Below are 24,114 nucleotides of genomic sequence, written 5' to 3'. Positions count from 1 at the left end.
CTGCTTTGTTTTGTATTTTGCTACAATTAAAACCCTTTTTTCTTCTTTAAAAAAAATTTAACAGATAAAATGGAATAGAAAATACTTCAATAATAGTAAAAACCTTACATTGTAAACATTTCCCCATTTATTAAATATATCCAAAAACCATTAAAAAATGGTATATAGGGACTTCTTTGATGGTCCAGCGGCTGAGACAGTGCACTTCCAATTCAGGAGACCCAGGTTCAATCCCTAGTCAGGGAACTAGACCCTACATGCTGTACTTAGACCCAGCGCAGTCAAATAAATAAATAAATAAAATATTTTTTAAAATGTTTTATCCCACTGGAGGGTTATCTTAACATATTCAACTAATCCCTTGCCACTGAATACTAATTTATTTCTAAGTTGTGCTCTAAATTGTGGTGTGTGTGCTCAGTCATGTCTGACTCTTTCCAACCTCATGGACTGTACCCCACCAAGCTCCTCTGTCCATGGAATTGTCCAGGCAAGAATACTAGAGTGGGCTTTAAATTGATAACATGATAAATACTTCCATACAGAACTCAAGTTTCACTTTTATTTTTTTAATTAAAAAAATTTTTTACTTTAAAAAATTTTAGGATTCTGGCCACTCAGCATGGCTTGCACGATCTCAGTTCCCCACCCAAGGATTAAACCTGGGCCCCAGCAGTGGAAGTGCCAAATCCTAACCACCAGGGAACTCCCAAGCTACACACTCCCCCTGTCCCCACTCCAACCAAGTTGCACTTTAAAAATTATTTCCTGAGGACCCATTTGTATAATTATTATTAGGACAAAGTGTAGAAACACTTTAGAGGCATCAAATCACCCATCAGGAATTTACATTTTCACTGGCAGTATTTTCTCTACTCCCTTGCCAACATGAGGTTTTGAGAAGCTTTCAAAAATACCAACCACTTCTCAAAAGCCCTTTTCAACTTATTCAAGTTATTTCCCAGAAAAGAACTATTAGGGGTTTGTGCTGATTTCCTCTTCTAAACCCTGTTAAACCTCATTTCAGAGACAAATGGTTTATGTAAGATTCAGAGAAATATGGACCAAATGCTCTGGGAAAGAACAGTAGTTCTATCTGGTGGTGCCTTTCCCTGGAAACTGAGCTATTAGGCAAGAAGAAAAAAAAAGCGGGGGTGGGAAATAACAGAAGAAGAAAATCCAACAGGTCTGAGGGCAGCTTCTTGGTGGCAGCAAGAGTACAGGCTTTTTAGTTAGACAGACGTGAATGCTAGTTCCTGCTCAGTCACTAACTGTGTGATACTGGACATCTTTTTTATTTTCTACACTCAGTTTTCTTATCTGCAAAATAAGGAGAATAATACCTACCATATCATATGATTGCTGGGACTGGCACATTCAAGAAACTCTAATGTGGACTTCTCTGGTGTTCCAGTGGTTAAGAATTTGCCTTCCAATGCGGCAGATGTGAGTTTGATCCCTAATTGGGGAACCAAGATCCCACATGCTGCAGGGCAAATAAGCCTGTGAGATGCAACCACTGAGCCCATGTGCCACTGGAGAGCCCACGTGCTCTGGAGCCTGCACACTGCAACGAAGATCCCACAAGCTACAACTAAGACCCGACCCAGATAAAACATAAAACAAAGTAAAGAGAAACAAAGAAAGAAACTCTAACATATACCTCTGCAACTCAAGAGAAAAAAGACAAGAAAGAGGACACTAACCTTCTCTGCAAAGGTGAAAATCTTTCTCTGATCAACACCTCCAAACTGGGCATCCACTTTCAAGTATTCTTCATCCAAGGCCTGTGGAAAGAAATACACGAGCATAAACTCCTACTGTATTTCTTCGACATGGGTCTAAGAAATCAGAAACTTTTGAAAACCATTAGAATTTTCAAAAAGTAAACCAGGAAGCAAATAAGCAGCACTCAGTCTTCCTGCTGGCTTCAAGAGCTGGACACACATTTGCTGAGTGCCTGCTGTGAACTCCACTCCATGTGGATACTATAGGGTTAAAAAATTAGAAGAGTCTCTGCTCTCAGGAAGCTCATGATCCTGTAGGGAAAGGAAGGAAAGGAAAAAGACAAAACTATACTCACATCAAAGGTACCCAATTAATGAGGCAGCCTGGGACAAGTGTCAAATAACTGGCATTAAGAAGCAAGTGCTGTGAGAGCTCAGAAAAAAGGGGCAAGACTGAATTAGTAAATAAACAGTTACTATCACTTATTATATGCCAGGCCTAGTGCCAACCCTGTGGATGTGAGTCAGACCCAGACCCATACTCTGCCTTCATAAAGTCAATTAACTAGCTGGGGAGAATGCTGGGAGCCACCACGGGAGATCCCACCCATGACAAAGGTCATGTGGAGAAGACCTGACAGGCAAAGGCGGATCAGGACTCAAGGGATTCCCTGGACCTGCTAGAGCATCTACCCTGAAACCAAAATCTGTCTGTCTACTGTTTACTAAGTAATTATGCCTTTCAACCACTCTTCTGATATTAGCAGGGGGCTATTCCCGACCACCTTTCTCTGGAGAAAATCAACTTATGGCTCTAAGTTGATAAGTCTCCTGGACATGAAAGGAATATTTCTATTCTAACCCCTCTGTTGGCATTCTAGCTTGCTTGACAGGTTTTTCCTTACTCTTACAACTAACGCACAAGATTGTTCACAACTTCCCAACCATGAAAGGCACGGGAAGCCTAAGCATTCTAAAAGTCCTAATGGGCATAGAGCCCTTTGAGGGGTGAAAAATTATTAGAATAGTACTGGCAAAGGGCTTCATTACTGGGCCAATGCTTGCTGCCAAGTTCCCATATCTCTTATCCATTGTGCACCTGGGAGTGCATTAGTTAATGTAGTTGGAATGTAAGAGAAACAAGTAGTAGCCTTGGTATTAACCACATCAGACCTTTGAGCTAATAAGTTCTTTCTTTGTTGTGACCCATTGCACCTTTGCTCTGTGAGAATGTAACTCTGTTTAGTACTTTCTGAGGCTGACACAGATTAGAAATATAAAGAAAAAACACTTCAAGGGAAAACAAGTTTTCTGGTTGATCAACCTTTATCAAAAAAGGGTCATAAAATGTCAACAGGCCTCCAGGCCAGAAGATAATGTACATAGCATAAGACCCTTGTTTATGGAAAGGCATACAGAAAAAAATCCTGGTTTCAATAAGGGCAAAACTGCTGGAGTGTTTGGGCTGACTCTGCATGACCTTGCATCTTTCATTTCCATCTATGTACAAATTAGGGTATAAAAGCTCCTTTTGAAAATAAAGTTACGGGCCTCGCTCACCAAAGCTTGGCCTCCTCGTGTCATTCATTCGCTGACACCATCCATCCTGAGGGTACCCTTGGATCCTGCTAGGGCTGGACCCCGGCAGGAGAAAGACACATAAACAGGTCATTTCAATACAGCATGACAAGGGCTAACTTACATGTTCATTTAAGGAACATGCTAACACAAAGAAATGATTATCTCTATCTGTTCAGCCTGGTGGTGGTGAAGGCTTCCTAGAATCAGACTGTGGGCTGAGATTGGTTCTGATGAACATATAGATGTTTTTCACCAAGGAGAGGAAACAGAATGTGAGAAGGCACAGGGGTGTGAAATATTTAAGGAAACTATGACTGAGTCAGTCTGAAAAAGCATAAACTCCAAGGGATGTGGGAAGTGGTGAGTGATGAGGTTAGAAAAGTTGGTCAGGACACTGAATGTCATGTGAGGCTACCAAGCATCATACTGGCCACTGAATGATTTTTAAGGAAGGAAGAACCACAATTCACGTACTGCAGAAAATCACACCAGTGAGACGGCAGAGTGCAGAGTTGTGGCCTGAGGGCTGGAGACAAAGACAAAAGCTAGAAAGCTGCTATGAGTGTCCAGGTAAGAAATAACAATGAACGAAGTTGGTGAGGGGGCTTCCCTTGTGGCTCAGCTGGTAAAGAATCCGCCTGCAACGCAGGAGACCTGGGTTCGATCCCTGGGTTGGGAAGATCCCCTGGAGAAGGGAAAGGCTATCTACTTCAGTATTCTGGCCTGGAGAATTCCACGGACTGTATAGTCCACAGAGTTGCAAAGAGTCAGACACGACGGAGCGACTTTCATTTTCAAGTTGGTGGTGATATAGAGCAACAATGAATTCAAGAGATTTTTAAGAAGTAGGATTAATAAAATTTAGTTTCTGATTGGATGTGGGGGGAAGAGGAAGGAGAGGAAGAGAAAGGTAAGCAAACAGGACGCAGAACAGCACTGTCTAATAGAACTTTTGGTGAGGGTGAATCTGTTCCACACTTGTGCTGTCCAACAGGTTAGCCTCATGTGGCTTGTGAGCAACCTAAAATATAGCCAGTAGGACTGGAAAACTAAAATTTTAATTACTTCAGTAGCCACGTATGACTATGACAAGAGGCTACCATAATGGACAGTACAGATCTAGAGTTCCTGACCAAGAGAAGACTTTTCTTTTCTTTCAAGTTTAAAAAAAAAATTATTTATTTTTAAAATTTTAATGTATTTCATTAAAGTTCAGTTGATTTACAATATAGTTTCTGACATACAGCAAAGTGATTCAGTTTTACGCATATATACATATATTCTTTCTCAGATTCTTTTCTATTATAGGTTATTCTAGATATTGAATATAGTTCCCTGGGCTATAGAGAAGGACCTTGTTTATTTTATATACAGTAGTTTGTATGACTTGATATCAAACATTAGAGAAATATACAAGGGAAGAGAAAAGTATCAACATTTTCACCCCATCTTCCTGAGCTAATAACCAGTATCAATAGCTGGTTTGAATTTTTCCATGCTTTCTCCATGCTCATACAAAAATGCACACACATGAAATATGATGTGTTTGTTTTGCTTAATGGGAAATAGGATCATGCCTAAATTTATTTTCACTCATCACTCTGAAATTAATGTTCTTCAATTAAGGGATCATGGTTACTGTAAGAAGTTATGTGAGATGAGAAGCGTTTTAAAGGACAGAGAGGTAGGGGAAGAAGTCAAAGAGTGGCCCAGAAGTCTGGGGGAGGGGCTATCGGGGGAAGGAAGGCCTCCGGCAAGCTAAAGGAACAGCTAGGACATTGGTCTAACTGGGGCTGAAAGAGAGGTTTGTCACTAGTAGTTACAATCAGAGCAGAAAAGGTCATAGGTGACTCCACCCCTCCCACATACCTGCAGCCCGGGGTACAGCAGGCCACTCAGCAGAGGGTGCTCCACCTGCTTTACCACCTCAGCTCCAGCTTTTTTGGCATCGTGCTGTGTGACCACAGAAGAGAGGCGGTAGACATCCAGCGTGTACTCTCTGAGAGGAGACAAGAGGAGACAACGCTAAGATGGGGCCTAGGTCTCAATGCAACCCTAAAAGTGTGTTGTTAATTCACTCTCCTGATCTTAAGACATTCAGAAATAATCAGTTCAGTTCAGTCGCTCAGTTGTGTCTGACTCTTTGCGACCCTGTGGACTGCAGCACGCCAGGCTTCCCTGTCCTTCAACAACTCCTGGAGCTTGCTCAAACTCAAGTCCATCGAGTCAGTGATGCGATCCGACCATCTCTGCCTGCTAGTTTCTAAATGTAAACAGTCCATCCTCTCCTGAAAATACGACTTAATTTTTATATTTTTCCTTTTTAAAAATGGATTTAAATTAATCTTTAATCTTTCTCTTTGCTTAACTCCTAAAAAAGGGCTTCTCTGCCATTCCCCTCTACTCTCTTCTTCTGGATGCCTATTAAATAAACACCAGAATTTCTCAGTCTATCGTCATGTCTTTTTTTTTAACTTAAATACATGTAAGGAATAATGAACAATATTATGACTACACTGCCCATCACTCAGTTTAAGAAAAGGGACCTAGGGAATTCCTTGGTGGTCCAGTGGTTAAGACCCCACACTTCCACTGCAGAGGGTTTGGGTTCGGTCCCTGGTTGAAGAACTTAGATCCCGCATGTATAGTCAAAAAAAAAAAAAAGATTTAATTACTTCTAAGGCTCCTGTGCACTCCTCCACAATCCTACTTCTTCCTTCTCCAGAGTAACCATTAGCCTGAACTTTTGTATTTCTGTCCTGTTTTATAGTATGTTTGTATCTCTAAACAATGTGCTATAAATATTCTTATACATGTATCCTGGTACATATGTGCAGTTCCTTTATATATGCTTAGGAGTAGAATTTCTGTGTGATAAGTGATTTGCATCTTGAACTTCAGTTCAAGATAATGTCAAACTATTTTCCAAAGTGGCTTTTAATCAATTTTATTACTTAATATTCTCATTATTTAAAGTTTTGCCATTAAAATATTATTCATTTATATTAAAAAATTACTTATTTCTGGTTGCACTGGGTCTTCGTTGCTGCTTGTGGGCTTTCTCTAGTGGAGCGTGGGCTGCTCACTGCAGTGGTTTTTCTTGTTGCAGCTTGAGGGCTCTAGGGTGCTTGGGTTTCAGTACTCGTGGCTCAAGGGCCCTAGAGTGTGCAGGCTCAGTAGTTATGGTGCATAGGCTTAGATGCCCCGAGGCATGTGGAATCTTCCTGGACGAGGGATCAAGCTCATGTCCCTTGCATTGGCAGCTAGACACGTAACCACTGGAGTACAAGGGAAGCCCAATTTTTGACAACTGGTTTTGCCGTTTTTGACATATAATACTCCTTTGCCACTTAAATTGTTATAAATATCTTCTCCTAGTGGGTGGCTTGTCTTTTTATCTTACTTTTGATGTAGTGAAGGCTTCGATTGTAGTAAAGGTGAATCCATTAATCTTTTCCTGTGATTTGTGTTTTTGGTATGTCTTGTTTAATTCTCCCTAAACCACAATCATAGGACAGTCTTATTATATGTTGTCTTTTAAATGTTTTATAGTTTGGCCTTAACAGTTAAATCCTTAATCCACTTGGAATGAAGGGATCGTTTTTCCCCCCAATATGGATAGCTAAATATCTCTGCATCATTTTTTTCTTAAAAAGTTTATTCTTGCTCTGCTGACCTGCACTGCCAGCTCTGTCACATATCAAGTTTCGATATTTGTGGGGACCTATTTCTCAACTCTGCTTCAGTTGTTTATGTTTATTCTGTTCCAGTTGTTTATCCTATCTCCATGCTATATAAATGACAAAGGACCTGGCATCTAGAAAACACAAGGAACTTTATTAAAAAAAGTGAAAAAAAAATGGGCCAAGACACTTGCATAGACACTTGATTGATAGAAAAGGAAATACAAATGGCAAACAAAAACTTGAAAATAATTTTTTTCAATAAATATTTTCAGGTATTTTGCCTTTACACTTGACTGGTGGTTTGTGTAGGTACAGATTTTTAGGTTGGAAATTCCTTTCCCTCAGAATTTTAATGGCTCTGTTTCATCCCCTTTTAGTTTTCAGGGTCCCTTTGGAGAAGTGCAGAACCATTATGATTGCTATTATTTTGTATGTGACTTTTGTCCCTTTGCATATACTTTTTTGTTCCCAGTGCTTTAAAATTTCAAAATAATGCACTTCAGTGTAGGTTTATTTTCATTCACTGTATTAGGCACTCAATGAGCCCTTTCAGTCTGGAAATTGATGTCCTTTAATTGTCCTTACATCGTTTCATTGATGACTTCCTTCCCTCTGAGTCTGTTTTTCGTTTTTCTGGAACACTTACTAACTCAAATATTGTGCCTCTTGGCCTAGTACTCTAGTTTTACCTTTTCCTTTTTTCCCACTGTGGTCTGTGAGGCCATGAAAACTACAGTTCAAGTACATACAATTCAAGGAGTTTCCTCAAGGTACGTGTAGTCTTCAGTGTTCCTCTTATCATCTTTTATAGATTTTAAGACATATTTATTTAAACATTTAGCATCTCTGAAACCTAGATGACTATTAAAAATTCAGGCACATTAGATTAATCAGCAGCATTTAAAAAAACATCTTAGATTAACTGAAATACAAACCTCTTTGTGCTCCCACCTTCACTTGGTTCCCGGCCACTGAGTATTCTTGACCAATTTGTCAATCGATTTATTTGAACACTTGTGTTCATTGCTCAGCCGTGTCTGACTCTTTGCGACCCCATGGACTGACTGAATACCGGAGTTGGGGCTTCCCAGGTGGCGCTAGTGGTAAAGAACTTGCCTGCTAAAGCAGGAGACCTGGGTTTGATCCCTGGGTTGGGAAGATCCCCTGGAGAAGGAAATGGCAACCCGCTCCAGTACTCTTGCCTGGAGAATCCCATGGATGGAGAAGCCAGGCAGGCTACAGTCCATGGGGCTGCAAACAGTTGAACATGACTGAAGTGACTTTGCACACACACATGCATGCATGCACGCCTATTGTTACCAGATTAAATTGTGATTTAAAAAAAAAGAATACTGGGTAGCCATTCCCTTTTCCAGGGGATCTTCCCAACCCAGGGACTGAATCCGGGTCTCCTGCCTTGCAGGCAGATTCTTTACTGTCTGAGCCACTAGGGAAGCCCATATTTGAGCATTTAGAAGGCTTAAAAAATATATTATCCAGCATTTAAAAAAACACTTTTCAGCAGGAAGGTTGATCAGAGTACCTAGTCTGTCAGATTGCTGGAAACAAAAGTTCTTATCCATAACTTAATCATGCTTAAAGCTTTTTTGTCCATTTCTGAGCTGCATTCTAGGTGAATTTTCTAGTACAGGCAGACCTCATTTTACTGCACTTCAACTTTATTGTGCCTCAGATACTGTTTGTTAAAAATTGAAGGGTTTCTTCTGTGGCAACTTTTCGGCACATGAAGCAAGTCTACTGGTGCCATTTTTCCAACAGTGTTTGTTCCTTTCATGTCTGTGTCACATTTTGGTTAACTCTTGCAATATTTCAAATTTCTTCACTATTGTCATACGTGATCTTTCATGTTACAAGCATACCTTGGGAATACTGTGGGTTCAGTTCCAGATGACCACAAGGAAATGAATATTGCAATAAAGTAAGTCATATAAAGTTTTGGTTCCCTAGTGCATATTCAAGTTATATTTATACTATGCTGCATTCTATTAAGTGTGCAATAGCATTATGCCTAAAAACTGTACATACCTGAAAACTAAAACGTACATGCCTTAGTAAATACATGCTAAAAAATGCTAACCATCATCTGAGCCTTCATCAAACTATAATTTTTTTGCGATAGTAACATCAATAGGGGTTTTGTTAACTTCAGACTTCATGAGGTTTAAGAGAAAAGAAGCCATAACATTAAAGTGCAAGGTGAAGAAGCAGGTGCTGATACAGAAGCTGCAGCAAGTCATCTAGAAGATCTAGATAAGAAAATTAGCGAAGGTGGCTCCATCAAACAACAGGTTTTCAGTGCAGACGAAACACCTTATATTGGAAGAAGATGCCATCTAGGACTTCCATAGCTAGAGAAAAGTCAGTGCCAGACTGCAAAGCGTCAAGGACAGGGTGACTGTCTTGTTAGGGGGAATACAGTTAACAACTTTACGTTGAAGCTAATGCTCAGTCATCATTTCAAAAATCCAAGGCCCTTAAGAGTTATGTTAAATCTATTTTGCCTGTCCTCTATAAATGGAACAACAAAACCTGGATGAAAGCACATCTGTTTACAGCATGGTTTACTGAATATTTAAAGCCCATACCATCCTTATGGCAGAAAGTGAAGAGGAACTAAAGAGCTTCTTGATGAAGGTGAAAGAGGAGAGTGAAAAAGCTGGCTTAAAACTCAACATTCAAAAAACCAAGATCATGGCATCCAATCCCACCATTTCATGGCAAATGGGGAAACAATGACGGACTTTATTCTTTTGGGCTCCAAAAACACTGCAGATGGTGACTGCAGCCACGAAATTAAAAGACGCTTGTTCCTTGGAAGAAAAGCTATGGCAAACCTAGGCAGCATATTAAAAAGCACAGACATTATTTTGTAGACAAAGGTCTGCATGGTCAAAGCCATGGTTTTTCCAATAGTCACGTATGGATGTGAGAGCTGGACCATAAAGAAGGCTGAGCTCTGAAGAATTGAGCCTTGTGAACCGTGGTGTTGGAGAAGACTCTTGAGAGTCCCTTGGACTGCAAGAAGATCAAACCAGTCAAGCCTAAAGGAAATCAGTCCTGAATACTCACTGGAAGGACTGATGCTGAAGCTGAAGCTCCATTCTTTGGCCACCTGATGTGAAGAACTGACTCACTGGAAAAGACCCTGACACTAGGAGAGACTGAGGCAGGAGGAGAAGGGGACGACAGAAGACGAGATGCTTGGATGGTAGGATGGTGTCACCGATTCAATGGACATGAGTTTGAGCGAGCTCTGGGAGATGGTGAAGGACAGGGAAGCCTGGCATGCTGCAGTCTGTGGGATCACAAAGAGTGGGATACAACTGAGCAACTGAACAACAAAAACTCAGAAAAAGATTCTTTTCAAAACATTACTGCTCATTGACAATGCATCTGGTCATCCAAGAGCTCTGATTGAGGTGTACAATGAGATTGGCATTATTTTCATGCCTGCTAACACAATATCCATTCTGCAGCCTGTGGCTCAAACAGCAATTTCAACATTAAAGTCTCATAATTTTAGAAATGCAACAAAACTTGTCATTCATGGGAAGTGGGCAAAATATCAACATTACAAGGATTTGGAAGAAATTGCTTCCAATTTTCACAGGTGGAAGTGAAGGGTTCAAAACTTCAGTGAAGGAAGTAACTGTAGATATAATGGAAAGAGCAAGAGAACTAGAATTAGAAGTGGAACCCAAACTGCTGCAATCTCATGATAAAACTTAAATGGATGAGAAGTTGCTTCTTATGGATGAGCAGAGAAAGTGGATTCTTGAGATAGAAACTACTCCTGGTGGAGATGCAACGGAGACTGTTGAAAAGACAACCAAAGATTTAGAATATTGTATCAACTTAGTTGATGAAGCAGTGGCAGGGTTTGAGGGGACTAATTGCGACTTTGAAAGAAGTTCTGCTGTGGGTAAAATGCTATCACAAGGCATCACAAATTACAGAGAAATTGTTTGTGAAAGACTTAATTGATGTGACAAACTCCATTGTTGTCTTAAGAAACTGCCATAGTCATCGCAACCTTTGGCGACCACCACCCTGATCGGTTGCCATTCATCAACACTGAGGAGAGACCCTCCACCAGCTAAAAAATTATGACTCACCAAGGGCTCAGATGATGGTTAGCATTTTTTAACAACACAGTATTTTTGAATTAAGGCACACACACTACTTTTTTAGACATAATGCTATTGCACACTTAACAGACTATAGTACTGCATAAACATAACTTTTATTTATTATTTTTGTCCACATGTAGTTGCAGCATGCAGAACTTCCCTGACCAGGGATTGAACCCATGCCCCCTGTAGTGGAAGCAGGGAGTATTAACCACTGGACCACCAGGGAAGTCCAACACATATTTTCATATATTTTTATATGCACTAGGAAATTAAAATATTCATGTGACTCACTTTATTGTGACATTCCCTTTACTGAGGTGGTCTAGAACCAAACCTGCAATATCTCTGAGGTATACGCTTTATTTAAAACTCTACATGTCCAACAGTGGGGAATATAAAGAAAATTACGTTAGATGAAATAAAAATCAACTTGTAAGCAAGAGATCTGAGTTCACATCATGGCCTTTACACTTACTAGCTGCATGAACTTGGGAAAGTTAAATCTGAATCCCTTTCCGTATCTGTGAAATAGGATAGAACAATGCTTACCTTTTAAAAAGTTGGTCTAAGGGTTTAAATGTAAAAGTGACCATTATAGAGATACATGGCTTATTTGAAAGATTAAAAAAATAATGTGGAGGCTATGAGGCAGTGGGCAGGGAGGATTACTTAGGAAACTGGAAGCTAAAAAATTAGGGCACAGGGACTTTCCTGGCGGTCCAGTGGCTGAGACTCCGTAATCCCAATGGAGGGACCTGGCTTCGATTTCTGATCGGGGAACTAAATCCGGCATGCCACAACTAAAGATCCTGCATGCTGCAACTACGACCTGGCAGAGCCTAATAAATAATTTTTTAAAAATTAGAGCAAAAAATTATATGAATGCTGATGTTACAAATGTGATTTTTTTTCACATTTCTTTTATTACTATTTGCTGAGTCTGGAAGGAGAAAGGGAGGCTGCCACTTTCCCATATGCTGTGAGGTCTACAAGGCCAAAGACTTTGTTGTGGTGACTTTTATATTCCCAGCAAATAGTATGGTACCTAGGCATTTACTAGTCAGTAGATTTTTGATAGATGAATTAAAAGGACAAAGTGTATACAATTTTTAATGGTTCTTAACAAGGAGAGCCCAGCACCTTCGAATCCAAATTTAGAGTGCCTTGACTCCCCAGGCGGTAACTAGAAGCACCAGACCCGCGAGGAGGGTGGAGCACTTACTTGCTGAGCTGGTAATCAGTGCCTTTGATGAACCTGAGCTTCTCTAAGGGCACCCCAATGCTCTCCAGCATTGCCTTGATCACATTCTCATAATAGCTGGTTCGAAGTTCTAGAAGCTCCCACGGAGCCTTCATGTTATCCAGGTATGCGTGCAGGTCCGCAAACAGAATCGTTACCTGGACAGAAAAGATAAAAGGGGTCACCAAAATGTGAATTTGTTCAAGTACCTCCAAACAAGCGAGTAAGTCTCTCTTTTGGCCGTTGCTCAAGGGCAACTGCTCGGTTTATAATATTAGTTCTTACCTCACATCCTGCTTTCAGGAAGTCTGCGATCTTAGACATGGGCACAAAGTAAGCCACATGTGGCTTGCCTGTAGTTGCTGTCCCCCAGTAAACTTTAAGTTCTCGCTCCTTCAGTATCTCCTTCAGCTTCTCTTCCCCGAGAACCTCCTGTAGTGGAAGCAGAAGAGCTGCTTTAATGGCAGTGTCCCACCTCACTCAACCCAATAACCTCAGATATGCAGATTATACCACCCTAACGGCAGAAGGCAAAGAGGAACTAAAGAACTTCTTGATGAAGGTGAAAGAAGAGTAAAAAAGTTGGCTTAAAACCCAATATTCAAAAAACGAAGATCATGGCATCCGGTCCCACTGCTGCTGCTGCTGCTAAGTCGCTTCAGTTGTCCAGTCCCACTACTTCAAGGCAAATAGATGGAGGAAAAAAATGGAAACAGTGACAGACTCTGTTTCCTTGGGCTCCAAAATCACTGCAGTGATCACTCCAAAGTGACTGCAGCCATGAAATTAAAAGATGCTCCTTGGAAGAAAAGTTATGACAAACCTAGACTGTGTATTAAAAAGCAGAGACATCACTTTGCTGACATAGTCAAGGCTATGGCTTTTCCAGCAGTCATATACAAACATGAGAGTCAGACCGTAAAGAAGGCTGAGTGCCGAAGAACTGAGGCTTTCAAACTGTGGTGCTAAAGACTCTTCAGAGTCCCTTGTACAGCAATGAGATCCAGTCAATCCTAAAGGAAATCAATCCTGAGTATTCATTGGAAGGACTGATACTGAAACTCCAATCAATCCTTTGCCACCTGATTCGAAGAGCCAATTCCTGGAAAAGACCCTGATGCTAGGAAAGATTGAGGGCAGGAGGAGAAGGGGGCGACAGAGGAGGAGATAGTTGGATGGCATCACCGACTCAAAGGACATGACTTTGAGCAAATTCTGGGAGATAGTGAAGACAGGGAAGCCTGGCATGCTGCAGTCTATGGGGTCCCAAAGAGTCAGCCACAACTGAGTAACCAAACAACACCTGCTCATCCTTTACCCTGTGACAAGGAAAACAAAGGTACGTTTCACTGAGTCCAGACTCAGAGTTAGCAGGGAGGTCTAGCCAGGCTCTCAGCGCTGAGTGAGAACCAAAGGAAGCTGGTGCTGGTGCTAGTACCACTCTGGTGTAATGACAGTGACTTTAGGGAAACGGAGACTGTCCCTAACCGTATCTTCCCCTCCAACTACCTTCAGCTCATGCTCCTTCCTTTCACAGCCAGTTTCTTGAAAGGTGTCTCTTCTGCTCTCCATTCCTTATCTCCCATTCCAGTCTGAATTCCACACAGCATCACACAACTGAAAATGCTCTTGGTAAGATCATAGATGGCCTCCAAGTTGCTAAATTGAATGAATACTTTTTAGTCCTCACTTCATGGAAATCTCTTTGGGTTTCCTCTATTTTACTCTTAGTTTTCCTCCTACTTCTCTGGCTTCTGTCTTTCAGATTTCTTTGCAGCTATTTGTCTTCCTCATTATTTAAATGTTAGCAATCCTTGGGGCCTATCTCTTTTTACTCTACATTCTCCGTAACTGATCCTCTTCAGTTGCTTCAATTACTACTTATGAGCTGTGCTGTGTGCTGTGCTTAGTTGCTCAGTGTCCGAGTCTTCGCGACCCCATGGACTGTAGCCCGCCAAGCTCCTCTGTCCATGGGGATTCTCCAGGCAAGAATACTGGAATGGGTTGCCATGCCCTCCTCCAGGGGAATCTTCCCAACTCAGGGATTGAACCCAGGTCTCCCCAGTAACTACCAAATCTTCTGCTCACACCTATATAGAACATGTACTTGTTATCAACCCAGTTAATTCAATCACATGTTCAAAATTAAACTCACGCTTTCACCTTTCTCCTTCACTCCCCAGGCATCTTTTTGACTTACAGTTTCACCCCTAGTGCAGTAAATGGTACTGAGTTGCAAAAGTTACTCTCAAACAGCTCTTAAGTCCTCCTACTTCTTTCCACCTTTACACAACCAACGAAGTCTTGGCCATCATTAGATCACACCAAGGTAACTGTAATAGCTTAACAGGTCCCCCAAATCTATTCGTTTTCTTCAATCCACACCGCAAAAGGAAGCCAGAGAGGTCTTCAGAACAAAATTCGATTAACTCATTTGCCTATTTAAATGGTTTATTTAATAATTTCCTTTGCCCTAAGACAATATTAGAAAAATCCTAATAGGCTACTGAAAGTGAAAGTTCGCTCAGTCGTGTCCGACTCTGAGACCCCATGGACTATACAGTCCATGGAATTCTCCAGGCCGGAATACTGGAGTGGTTAGCCTTTCCCTTCTCCAGGGGATATTCCCAACCCAGGGACTGAACCCAGGTCTCCTGCATTGCAGGCAGATTCTTCACTGCTGAGCCACCAGGGAAGCCCAATAGGCTAGTATGCTGTGACAAGAGATTTTAGTGTTTCTTCAGGTGATGGTTTGGGGAAACTATTGGAAGTCATGAAAGACAAAAATTGTTTTGCTGGTTTAATATCTATTAGCAGGACTTGTTAAAATCGTATGTTCCAAGCCAGTTGCGAGGCTGATCCTGCATCCTTCAAGCCCCTGACTATGCAGACACTTGGAGTTTTTACTACTCAAAAAAGGTCGTTATCACTTAATCTTTAAAACCTGAGTAAATCAATGCTACTAGCTTTGTGTGTTTTTTCTCCCTAACCTCTCCTTATGGAGAGAGGCTAGGAAACAAAGAATCTGGCTAAGGTGAAGCATGCAAGAATCTCTGGTTAAGATGAAGTTATGAGAATGGGACTTCTCTGGTTCAGTGGTTAAGACCCCGTGCTTCCACTGCAAGGGACGTGGGTTCAATATCTGGTTGGAAAAAAATCCCACATGCTGTGTGGTGTGGACAAAAAAAAAAGATCAAGTTATGAGTGAAAATAACTCAAAGGTCCATAAACTGACAAACGGAGAAATAAAATGTAGTATATTCATATAAAAGTAGTATTAGTTGCTCAATTGTGTCCAACTCTTTGTGACCCCATGGACTGTAGCTTGCCAGGCACCTCTGTCCATGGAATTCTCCAGGCAAGAATACTGGAGTGGGTTGCCATACCCTTCTCCAGGGGATCTTTCCGATCCAGGAATCCAATATATAATGGGATATTATTCAGCTGTAATAAGGAACAGAGTTCTGGTAAGTGTAACAACATGGATGAAACATGGAAACATTAAGCCTAGTGAAAGAAGCTAGACATAAAAGTCCACATACTGTGATTCCATTTATATGAAATGCCTAGAATAGGCAAATTAGAGACAGAAAGCAGATCAGTGGTTCCATAGGACTGGGGAGAGGCGAAGACTGAACAGTGATTAGTAATAAGTACAGGCTATTTTTGATGAAGAAAATGCTCTGGAATTAAATAATGATGGTAATTGAACACCATGTGACTACATCAAAACTCACTGACCCACACACTTTAAAAGGGTGGATTTTATGGTATGTGAATTGTATCTTATAAAAAGAGAAAAACTGCCTTCAGAATAAACCCCACTGTCAAACATCGCCAACACCACCCTCATGACCTGGTCTTTGCCTGCTCCTCCTAAACAAACTAGAAAAATGTACCATATTGTCAGATTGTGATCAGTTCTATGGAGAAATAACAAAAAAAGGTAGAGTAAATATCTAGACAATAAAGTTGGAGAAGGCAATGGCAACCCACTCCAGTACTCTTGCCTGGAAAATCCCATGGACGGAGGGGCCTGGTAGGCTGCAGTCCATGAGGTCACTAGGAGTCAGACACGACTGAGCAACTTCACTTTCACTTTTCACTTTCATGCACTGGAGAAGGAAATGGCAACCCACTCCAGTGTTCTTGCCTGGAGAATCCCAGGGACAGAGAGCCTGGTGGGCTGCCGTCTATGGGGTCGCACAGAGTCGGATACGACTGAAGCGACTTAGCAGCAGCAGCAGCAAGGGATAAGGCAGTTTTGGTGGCAGGGGTTTGTTATTTAAATAAAGGCCACAGATGATGTGACAACAGAGGCCTGAGAGAGTCAAGAGAATGAGCAATGTAAATATTTTCTAAGTGCTTGATCTGCACTTTGCTTCCTTTACTCCAACTTAGCCTTCTCTCAGAACCACAGAGTTCTTTCTCCCCTCTGGCTCTTGACCTGGGTTCCCTCTATTCTACCTGATGCGTTTTTAACCCCCATTATCCTGGTTAACTTTTACTACTGCAGTTTCTGGAACCAGCAAAACATAGGTAAAGTGAAGAGGTGATCCGTATCCCTCAGGGCAGTTTAGAGGTTATTTCTCAGCCTTCCCTGAACACTCTCCGCAGCCTTCCTCCTAACTTCCTTTTAATAAAGATCTCCGCGTAAAGCACCTTTCAGCACTAGTTTCGACTTAATTAAATGTCTGGATCCTGGGTCCTTGCAAACGTCTGATTTCCTCCAGACATGCTCTGGGAGGGTAGGGTCCTGACGTACCCCCCAGCACCTTAGCACCGCGCCTGGCACATAATAGGGTGGGTGGCGTGGATTCAAAGCCTGGCTCAACACAAGTAATGGCACTCAGGAGGTGTGACTACTGTGATTTCTGTAGTGATGGATTGACTGACCGACCGGCAGCAGGGACTGCAATCTCTCTCCGAGCTGCCTCGGCGCGGAATCCCGGGTCCCCACCTCTTACTTAGGACCCCGTAAGAGGTGCTAAGGATCACTTGGACCTCCGGCCCCCAGTCCCCCAACCGCGCACTTTCAACCCCGAAGCCCGACCTGCAGGTTCCGGGTGATAAGGCTTAGCTTCTCTTCAGGGCTCAGAGAGTCCCCCATGGCTCTGTCGCTGCAGCCTCCAGCGGTTAGCCCGGCACCCAGGCCCCTTTCTCGGTCGCAGCCGCCGCCGCTGCCGCGTGCCGGAAACTGTCACGCGGGTCCAGGTTAGGTTGCATCAGCTCAACTCGTCGCTCGGCTTGATCCGCCTGCACCCTTCTCCTCCTACCAGTAGCCAGTAACAGCCAAGTGTCGAGCGGGTCGATGAAACGAAAAGGGATGGAGCCCGTAGGCGGGGGTAGGCGGTGTTGAGGGCGGGGTTTCGGCGCCTGCGCCGGGCGCAACCCTCTGAGAGGCGGGGCGGTTTCCTGCCAATCATTGCCTGTTTGCCCTCCCCCTGGCGCTGGCCCGGCACCCTCGGGGTGGGGGAGGTCGGGGAGGGGGCGATAAGATGGCGCAGGGGGCGGAGTGATGCGCAGTCGTTCGCCTAGGCTTTGGCCCGGCTTCCGGAGGTGAACAGCTGAGGGAGGAGCGGTGGTCGGCGAGCCTCGGCTGGGAGGGGGAGGGGGGCGCCTGTTGCATCTCCAGAGGGCCGCGCATGCCGTCCGCCCCGTTGAGGGGTTGAGGCCTTCACCCTGCTGGGAGAAGGGCTCGTTTTCGTTTCTGAGGTGATGGCGGCGGGAGGGGGGAGTGTCTGTGCCCCCCCCCCCCATTCACGTCGGCGGACGGTAGATGCCCCTCACCCTGCCCAGGCAAAGGGTGCCGTCTGGTTACCCGAGAGGGGCGAACGACGTCCGTTTTCTGTGCCCGGTGGGGGTGGGGAGGTGGCGGTGGGGGTTGCCTCTGTCCCCTGCCCCGAGGCGGGGAGGGTGTTGCTAGGCAAAAAATTGCTGTCTTTCCGGCCGCGCCTTGCGGGCGGGTAGGCAGCGGAGAGAGGGTGGCCCGCCCCAGGGGAGAGTGGAGGTGTGGGACGGGCAGCCATCCGCAGGATGAGGGTGTACCGCGCCGCTCTGCTGAGGGGCTGCTTTGGCTCCTGCTGGGGGAATGGGAAGCAAGCCCCGAGCTGCTCCCGCCTTCCGTGGAGAGGCGGGAATTCTTGGTCTTTGGGGGAGGAGGGGAGTGCGAAGGCCCTGCCCGCAGGGCAGTGCAGTACGGCGCCTATAGAGCTTCTTAGGAAGAGCTGGGGGCGGCCAAGCCGTATGCTGCGTTGGGCGAACTGCGATCAAGCACTCGAGGATCGGAGGTGCCACCAGTTCCTTCCAGGGCAGGAGAGCGGGCACTTGGCACCGCCTGGTGGGCTCGGGAGAGGAAGTAATTGAATTGCCCATCTGCTGCCCCAACCTAATTTCCAGTTTGATGGGTTTGTTAGAGGCTTCAAGCTTTAGCAATCCTGTCTAAATCATTTAAAAAACATTTTCTTTTTAAAAAGAAACCTGTTGCTTCGGCTGAGTAGTATTTGGTTTCTGTGGGAGGAAAGTCCTGGCACCCTTATCTAAGTGAGCCGTTACCTAAAGCAGAGATTTGCAGCCCGAGTTGTTTTTCTTTCCTGCAGTGTCTGCAGAATTCTTACAGATAATTGCAGTTCAGTTTAATTTCGCTTAAACTTTATGCCCGTTTCATGGAGTGATAAAGGCTACCGAGTGTCTTTAATGCTGTATGTCTCACACGTATTGCACATAGGAAAGGTTGGAAATCAAAGCTCAAAGATCAATGGGTCTTTTGGAAATAATCCTTGCCCTTGGCCAAACCTGTCAGATCCAGCTTGGTAATGGTTTTAGAGCCTTGAAAGGGGTATGAGGTTGTGTTTGGTGTTGCAGTTTTAGTGGCCTGAATAATATAAGGCTTTGTGTTTTAAGGCAATAGGTTTTCTTAGGTACGATAAAAATAGAAAGGGAGCTAGTTTCTGAGGTTGCAACCAGGTTAGAGAACAGAGCGAGGGGGTGGTAAACTGAAGTGTGAAGAAGGGGGTGGACAGATGAGAGAGACATGGAAGGACAGAATAGGGTCACAGAGAATTAAGAGAGAAACGGGAGATGGGAAATATATTTTTCCTTTAAAAATACGATTTTCATATTTTATTAAAATTTTTTTTTTTTGGTGGTGGCATGTGGGATCTTAGTTTCCTAACCAGGGTTTGAACCCCGAGCCCCCTGCTTTGGGAGCATGGAGTCTTAACCACTGGATTGCTAAGGAAGTCCCAGGATCTTCGTATTTAAGATTACTACAAAGCAAGTGCCAGGAAAGGCAGGTGATGGTAGAATGGCAGACAGGCAAATACTAAGGCCATCTTTGTGGAACTTCACTTTATTATCTTTTACATTGTGCCTGTAGTATGCTAAGTGCTTTTGTGTTCATAATCTCATTTATAATTCTTACAACAACCTTATGAGGTAGGTACTATGATGGTCCCTATTTTACTTGAGAGGACATTTGAAACTTCAAAATGTAATCATTGTTTCCCCACTGGCTTCTTAATTTTAAAATGGTTTTATTAGTAAATATTTCAAGCATATAAAAGTTACAGTTACACCATATAACATAATAATGAGTACTATTAAACCCCCACTCAGCTTTATTGTTTTAGGTCTTTTCCTGTTAGTGATTTTTAAAGAAATAAAACATTACAAAAAGAATTGAAGCTACTCACGCCCCCTTACCATTCCTCTTCCCTCCTCACCACCAGAAGTAATCACTATCTTGAAATGGCATGTTTTTATAATTTTATAATATATCCATGTTTGTATCCATACACAGTTTACGTTATTGTTTCTTTAGCAAATTGCTAGAAAAAAAAGATGGGAATCTGTAGATTAAAATACAAGATTTATCAGCTGACTTTAATGTATGGACCTTACTTGCATACTGTTTTTGTTTTTTTTTTAAATTTGACATTTTAAAAATAGCTGGAAATATGAACTGGATATTTTATGATAAGGAATTTTTGTTATTTACAGATGAAATGATGTGATGCCTGGGATTTGCTTCAAAATAATCTGGTAAAGGGGAAAGTGGATGGGGCAAGATTAGCAACGGGTTGATAGTTGTTGGGGCTGGGCGATGGGTATGTGGGTATTCATTATTACGTTGTTTTTGCATATGTTTTCAATTATTATAAAAAAATTTTAATGAGGTAATAAAATTGTGAAGAGAATGATTTGTGCAAGTTAAATATATGTTTATGATATTGTTTTGCATGCTAAGAGCATACAAATTTATTTATTTATTTATTTTTTTAAGAGCATACAAATTTAGAGCAAAGTTAGACCTATTGGAGCATTCTGTGAGGAAAGCTCAGAAGAGCTGGCTCTGTGCCTCTGGATGTCATGTGGCAAAGGAATTGAGGCTTTCGGTGGCTATGGAGACTGTTGGTCCTGTGTGTGCACAGTAAAGTTAGCAAGCAATGATTTTTTTTCCCATTGAGGTTTGACCACATTCACAGGTCATTCCTACATTCTTCCATTCCACTTGGGAAATCAAGCAGAGCCTGTGCGTAATACAGTGGCTTAAATCATTTTTGCCAAGGGACTACAAGCCCTCTGATGTCTGCATCCTTCATAGTATATTAGAGTTACTGAATGTAGAAGATTGCCATTTGCTGACTGACTCCAGGCAAGTCTATCACAAGGATGGTAGAAAAAGCAAGAAAAAACATTGCCTTTGAAGTTAGACTTGGGTTTGGATCCTTGTTCTAGCATATTAGTTCTGTATACTCGGTACCTTAAATGCCTCTGAACTTTAGTTTCCCAAGAGTGAAAATGTATCGAATTCTTCATTTGGTTAAGCAAGTGCTTGGACTAGACCCTTTGTTTTTTGGTTTTTTTGGCTGCATCGCACAATGTGTGGGATCCCATGCTCCCTCCAGTGGAAGCCGTCTGCAGTGGAAGCCCCCTGCAGTGGAAGCGCAGAATCCTTACCTGACTGGACTGCCTGGGAACTCCCAGAACTAGACTTTTGGAAGGAGTAGGACGGTGGTAGTGACTTCTCAGAAAATGGCTACTTAACCCCAGTGTCTGTCATACTTGTGCTTGATAAGCACAAACTTTATTAAGTAAAGGAAACATTTTTCAAAAGTAAACCTTTTTTCTATTGCTGCCTGAAGAAATAACTTTACTCTATAACCCAGTCACTGGGCAGAAAAATTACTTTTTTCTTCATAGAGACACCTGCTTCAGTGCCTAGAGTGTGTGTTCAGTCACTCAACTGTGTCCAGCTGTTTGTGGCCCCATGGTCTATAGCCCGCCAGGCTCCTTTCTTCATAAGATTTCCCAGTCAAGAATACTGGAGTGGGTTCCCATTTCCTACTCCAGGGGATTTTCCTGACTCAGGGATCCAACCAGCATCTCTCTCTCGCATCTCCTGCATAGGCAGGCAGATTCTTTACCCCTAGGGCCACCTGGGAAGGCTGGTGCCTAGAACTCTTCCACGATTGCTAAAAAATTGGTAAAATAAGATAAAAAGTCATAGCAATTCTTAAGTTTAACTATAACAGTTTAGTTTCTTTGATAAGACCTGTGTTACAGAGTTAACATGAGTTAGAGTTGTAAAATGTGTCTCTCGGTGCGTAGTTTATAGTATGGGTGCTTAATAGTTTTTCCCTTTTTGTCCCATTTATCTAATTTCTAAGATGAGCAAGGCTTTTTTTTTTTTTAATTTTCCCCTATTTTATTGAGATATAATTCCCATATAACAATGTATTAGTTTGGGGCTTCCCTGGTGGATCAGTCAGTAAAGAATCTGCCTGTAATGCAGGAGACCCAGGTTCGATCCCTGGTTTGGAAAGATCCCCTGGAGAAGGAAATGGAAACCCACTCCAGTATTCTTGCCTGGAGAATCCCATGGACAGAGGAGCCTGGTGGGCTACAATCCATGGAGTTGCAAAGAGTCGTTGCAAAGAGTTGGACACGACTGACTAACATTGTATTGGTTTAAGGTTTACAACATGACTTGACATACGCCTATAATGCAAGATGATTGCAACAATGAGTTTAGTTAACATACATTACTTCAGGTAGTTCTCTAGTGCTTTATTGCCCAAACCATTTTGTGTTTTCTCATATTGGTGCATAACTTGAGTGTTGTCTCTATTAGAAGATTATACATTCCTTGAGGGTGGAATCCATATCTTTATTTATTAGAAGTCATGTAGAGACGTACTATCTAGCTCAGTCATGTGTGTTGATAGTAGCTCAGAAAATGTTTTCTGAAAGAATGCATGAGCCAAAACTAAAATTTAGAGAGGGAAGTGGAGTGGGGAAGAATTTACAGTTAAAAGGCTATAAGAATTTTCCAAATTTTCTATCACTTTTGCCATGTAGAAAATAATGAGAGATCAGGTCCGTCATTAGCTACTTAAGACCTAATTTTTAATTACACAAGTATATATAAATATCAAGTAAAATAGTGAAGTCTCCCCTTGTCCCTCTCTTGATGCCCCTGCAGGTTATTATAATCATCAATTTTGTGTTGTGTTTTTCTAGACCTGTTCTTTGTGTTTATGTATGTATTGAAAATGAGGTTTTTGTATGTATGGTCATGACTACAACTTTTGGATCTTGGTGGAATCTTAGACATCACCTAATCCCAGTTCTCTGTCCCTTCTATATTTTTTAAATGAGGAAACAAGTCCCTGGTTAAATGGTTTGCCCAAATTATCACAACTAGTTAGTGACAGAACCAGGACTGTAGCCTAGGTCTTTAGACTCTCAAGACCATGCTCATCCTACTAGAGTGAATGATATTAAGAAAGTATAAATTGTTGGGAGGAAGAAAACTAGTTCCTTAAGTTGCATAATTTTTCCTCTAAAGATTTTTCTTTGATGTTCTTGACTCAGAATCCAACTTTGTGGTATTTTAAAAAATATCAAGATCGAAATTAATAGATGGAGCGCCTTAAAGCATAATGCAGTTGACTTTGTAATTAGCAGAGTTGAAAGTGATGAGAAGATCCTCTAATTTTCTTTGTGCCTGCAGGAAGGTGGGAGTCAATCATTTTGACAAGTCTCCTGAAAGGAACAGCTAGCAGGAGCTGAACCCTTTTTCCATTTGGTCTCGTGGCAAAGGCAGAGATCACACCAGCAGCTCCACACAGTATGAAAGACAATTTTTTTTCTTCTTGTATGCATACAGTTGTTTCTTTTTAAATTTCAAAAGTAATACGTGTGTGTTTTCTAAAAAGTATACACTGTGAAAATCCAAACATTTTATATGTATGTATTTGTTTTGTTGTATGTTATAAATATTATTCCAGTGATAGTACATACAGATCCACTTCATTGTTTTTAAATAATTGTAAAGTATTCCATAAGATGAATGCACCATGATTTTAGTGAACAGTCTGGGGATGGACATCTAGCTTGTTTCCAATATTTGGATGTTCTGAATAATGCTGCTTTGAACACCTTTGTAACTGTATCTGTGTGTCTTTGTACAGGTATTTCTGCAAGGTAAATTTCCAGAAGTGAAATTGCTGAGTCAGATGCTATGGCCAAATTACTCTCTACAAAATATTGTACTGACTTACACTCTCACTGATAGTATGTGAGAATCCTTATTTCTCACATTCTCACCAAAATAGATTATCTTGTCATTTTAATTTTTGCCACTTTGATAGGAAAAAAAAATCTCATTGTTCTGATACCTATTTCCATGATTCTGGTAAAGTTAAATATCTTAAAACTTT

General features: G+C 42.1%; 2 protein-coding genes across 14 annotated transcripts in view; one reads left to right on the top strand and one right to left on the bottom strand.

Moving 5' to 3' along the window:
- The window catches only part of YARS1 (tyrosyl-tRNA synthetase 1), a 32,164-nt gene extending 14,525 nt beyond the window's left edge, over positions 1 to 17,639 (bottom strand). Inside the window, exons 1-5 of the mRNA XM_019978913.2 lie at positions 17,442 to 17,639; positions 12,674 to 12,820; positions 12,371 to 12,546; positions 5,178 to 5,307; positions 1,707 to 1,787 (exon numbers count right to left, since the gene is read on the bottom strand). Coding sequence (XP_019834472.2) covers positions 1,707 to 1,787; positions 5,178 to 5,307; positions 12,371 to 12,546; positions 12,674 to 12,820; positions 17,442 to 17,498 — 591 coding nt within the window. The 5' untranslated portion in view covers positions 17,499 to 17,639. The remainder of the gene's footprint in view (positions 1 to 1,706; positions 1,788 to 5,177; positions 5,308 to 12,370; positions 12,547 to 12,673; positions 12,821 to 17,441) is intronic.
- A 186-nt stretch (positions 17,640 to 17,825) lies between these two features.
- Positions 17,826 to 24,114, top strand: part of S100PBP (S100P binding protein) — a 33,649-nt gene continuing 27,360 nt past the window's right edge. Inside the window, exons 1-4 of one of the 13 annotated variants that reach the window (XR_011562245.1) lie at positions 17,834 to 17,947; positions 20,390 to 20,431; positions 23,406 to 23,522; positions 23,866 to 23,968. Coding sequence is in view for 7 of the 13 variants with exons in the window: in XM_070774386.1 (XP_070630487.1) it covers positions 23,911 to 23,968 (58 nt within the window). In the remaining 6 variants the exon portion in view is untranslated. The other 12 variants (XM_070774382.1, XM_070774398.1, XM_070774391.1 and 9 more) reach the window with 12 other exon arrangements.

The sequence above is a fragment of the Bos indicus genome, chromosome 2 (assembly GCF_029378745.1).
Source record: "Bos indicus isolate NIAB-ARS_2022 breed Sahiwal x Tharparkar chromosome 2, NIAB-ARS_B.indTharparkar_mat_pri_1.0, whole genome shotgun sequence".
NCBI lineage: Eukaryota > Metazoa > Chordata > Mammalia > Artiodactyla > Bovidae > Bos > Bos indicus.
Note: the sequence above shows the minus strand (reverse complement) of the source record. Positions and strands in the feature narration are given on the sequence as shown.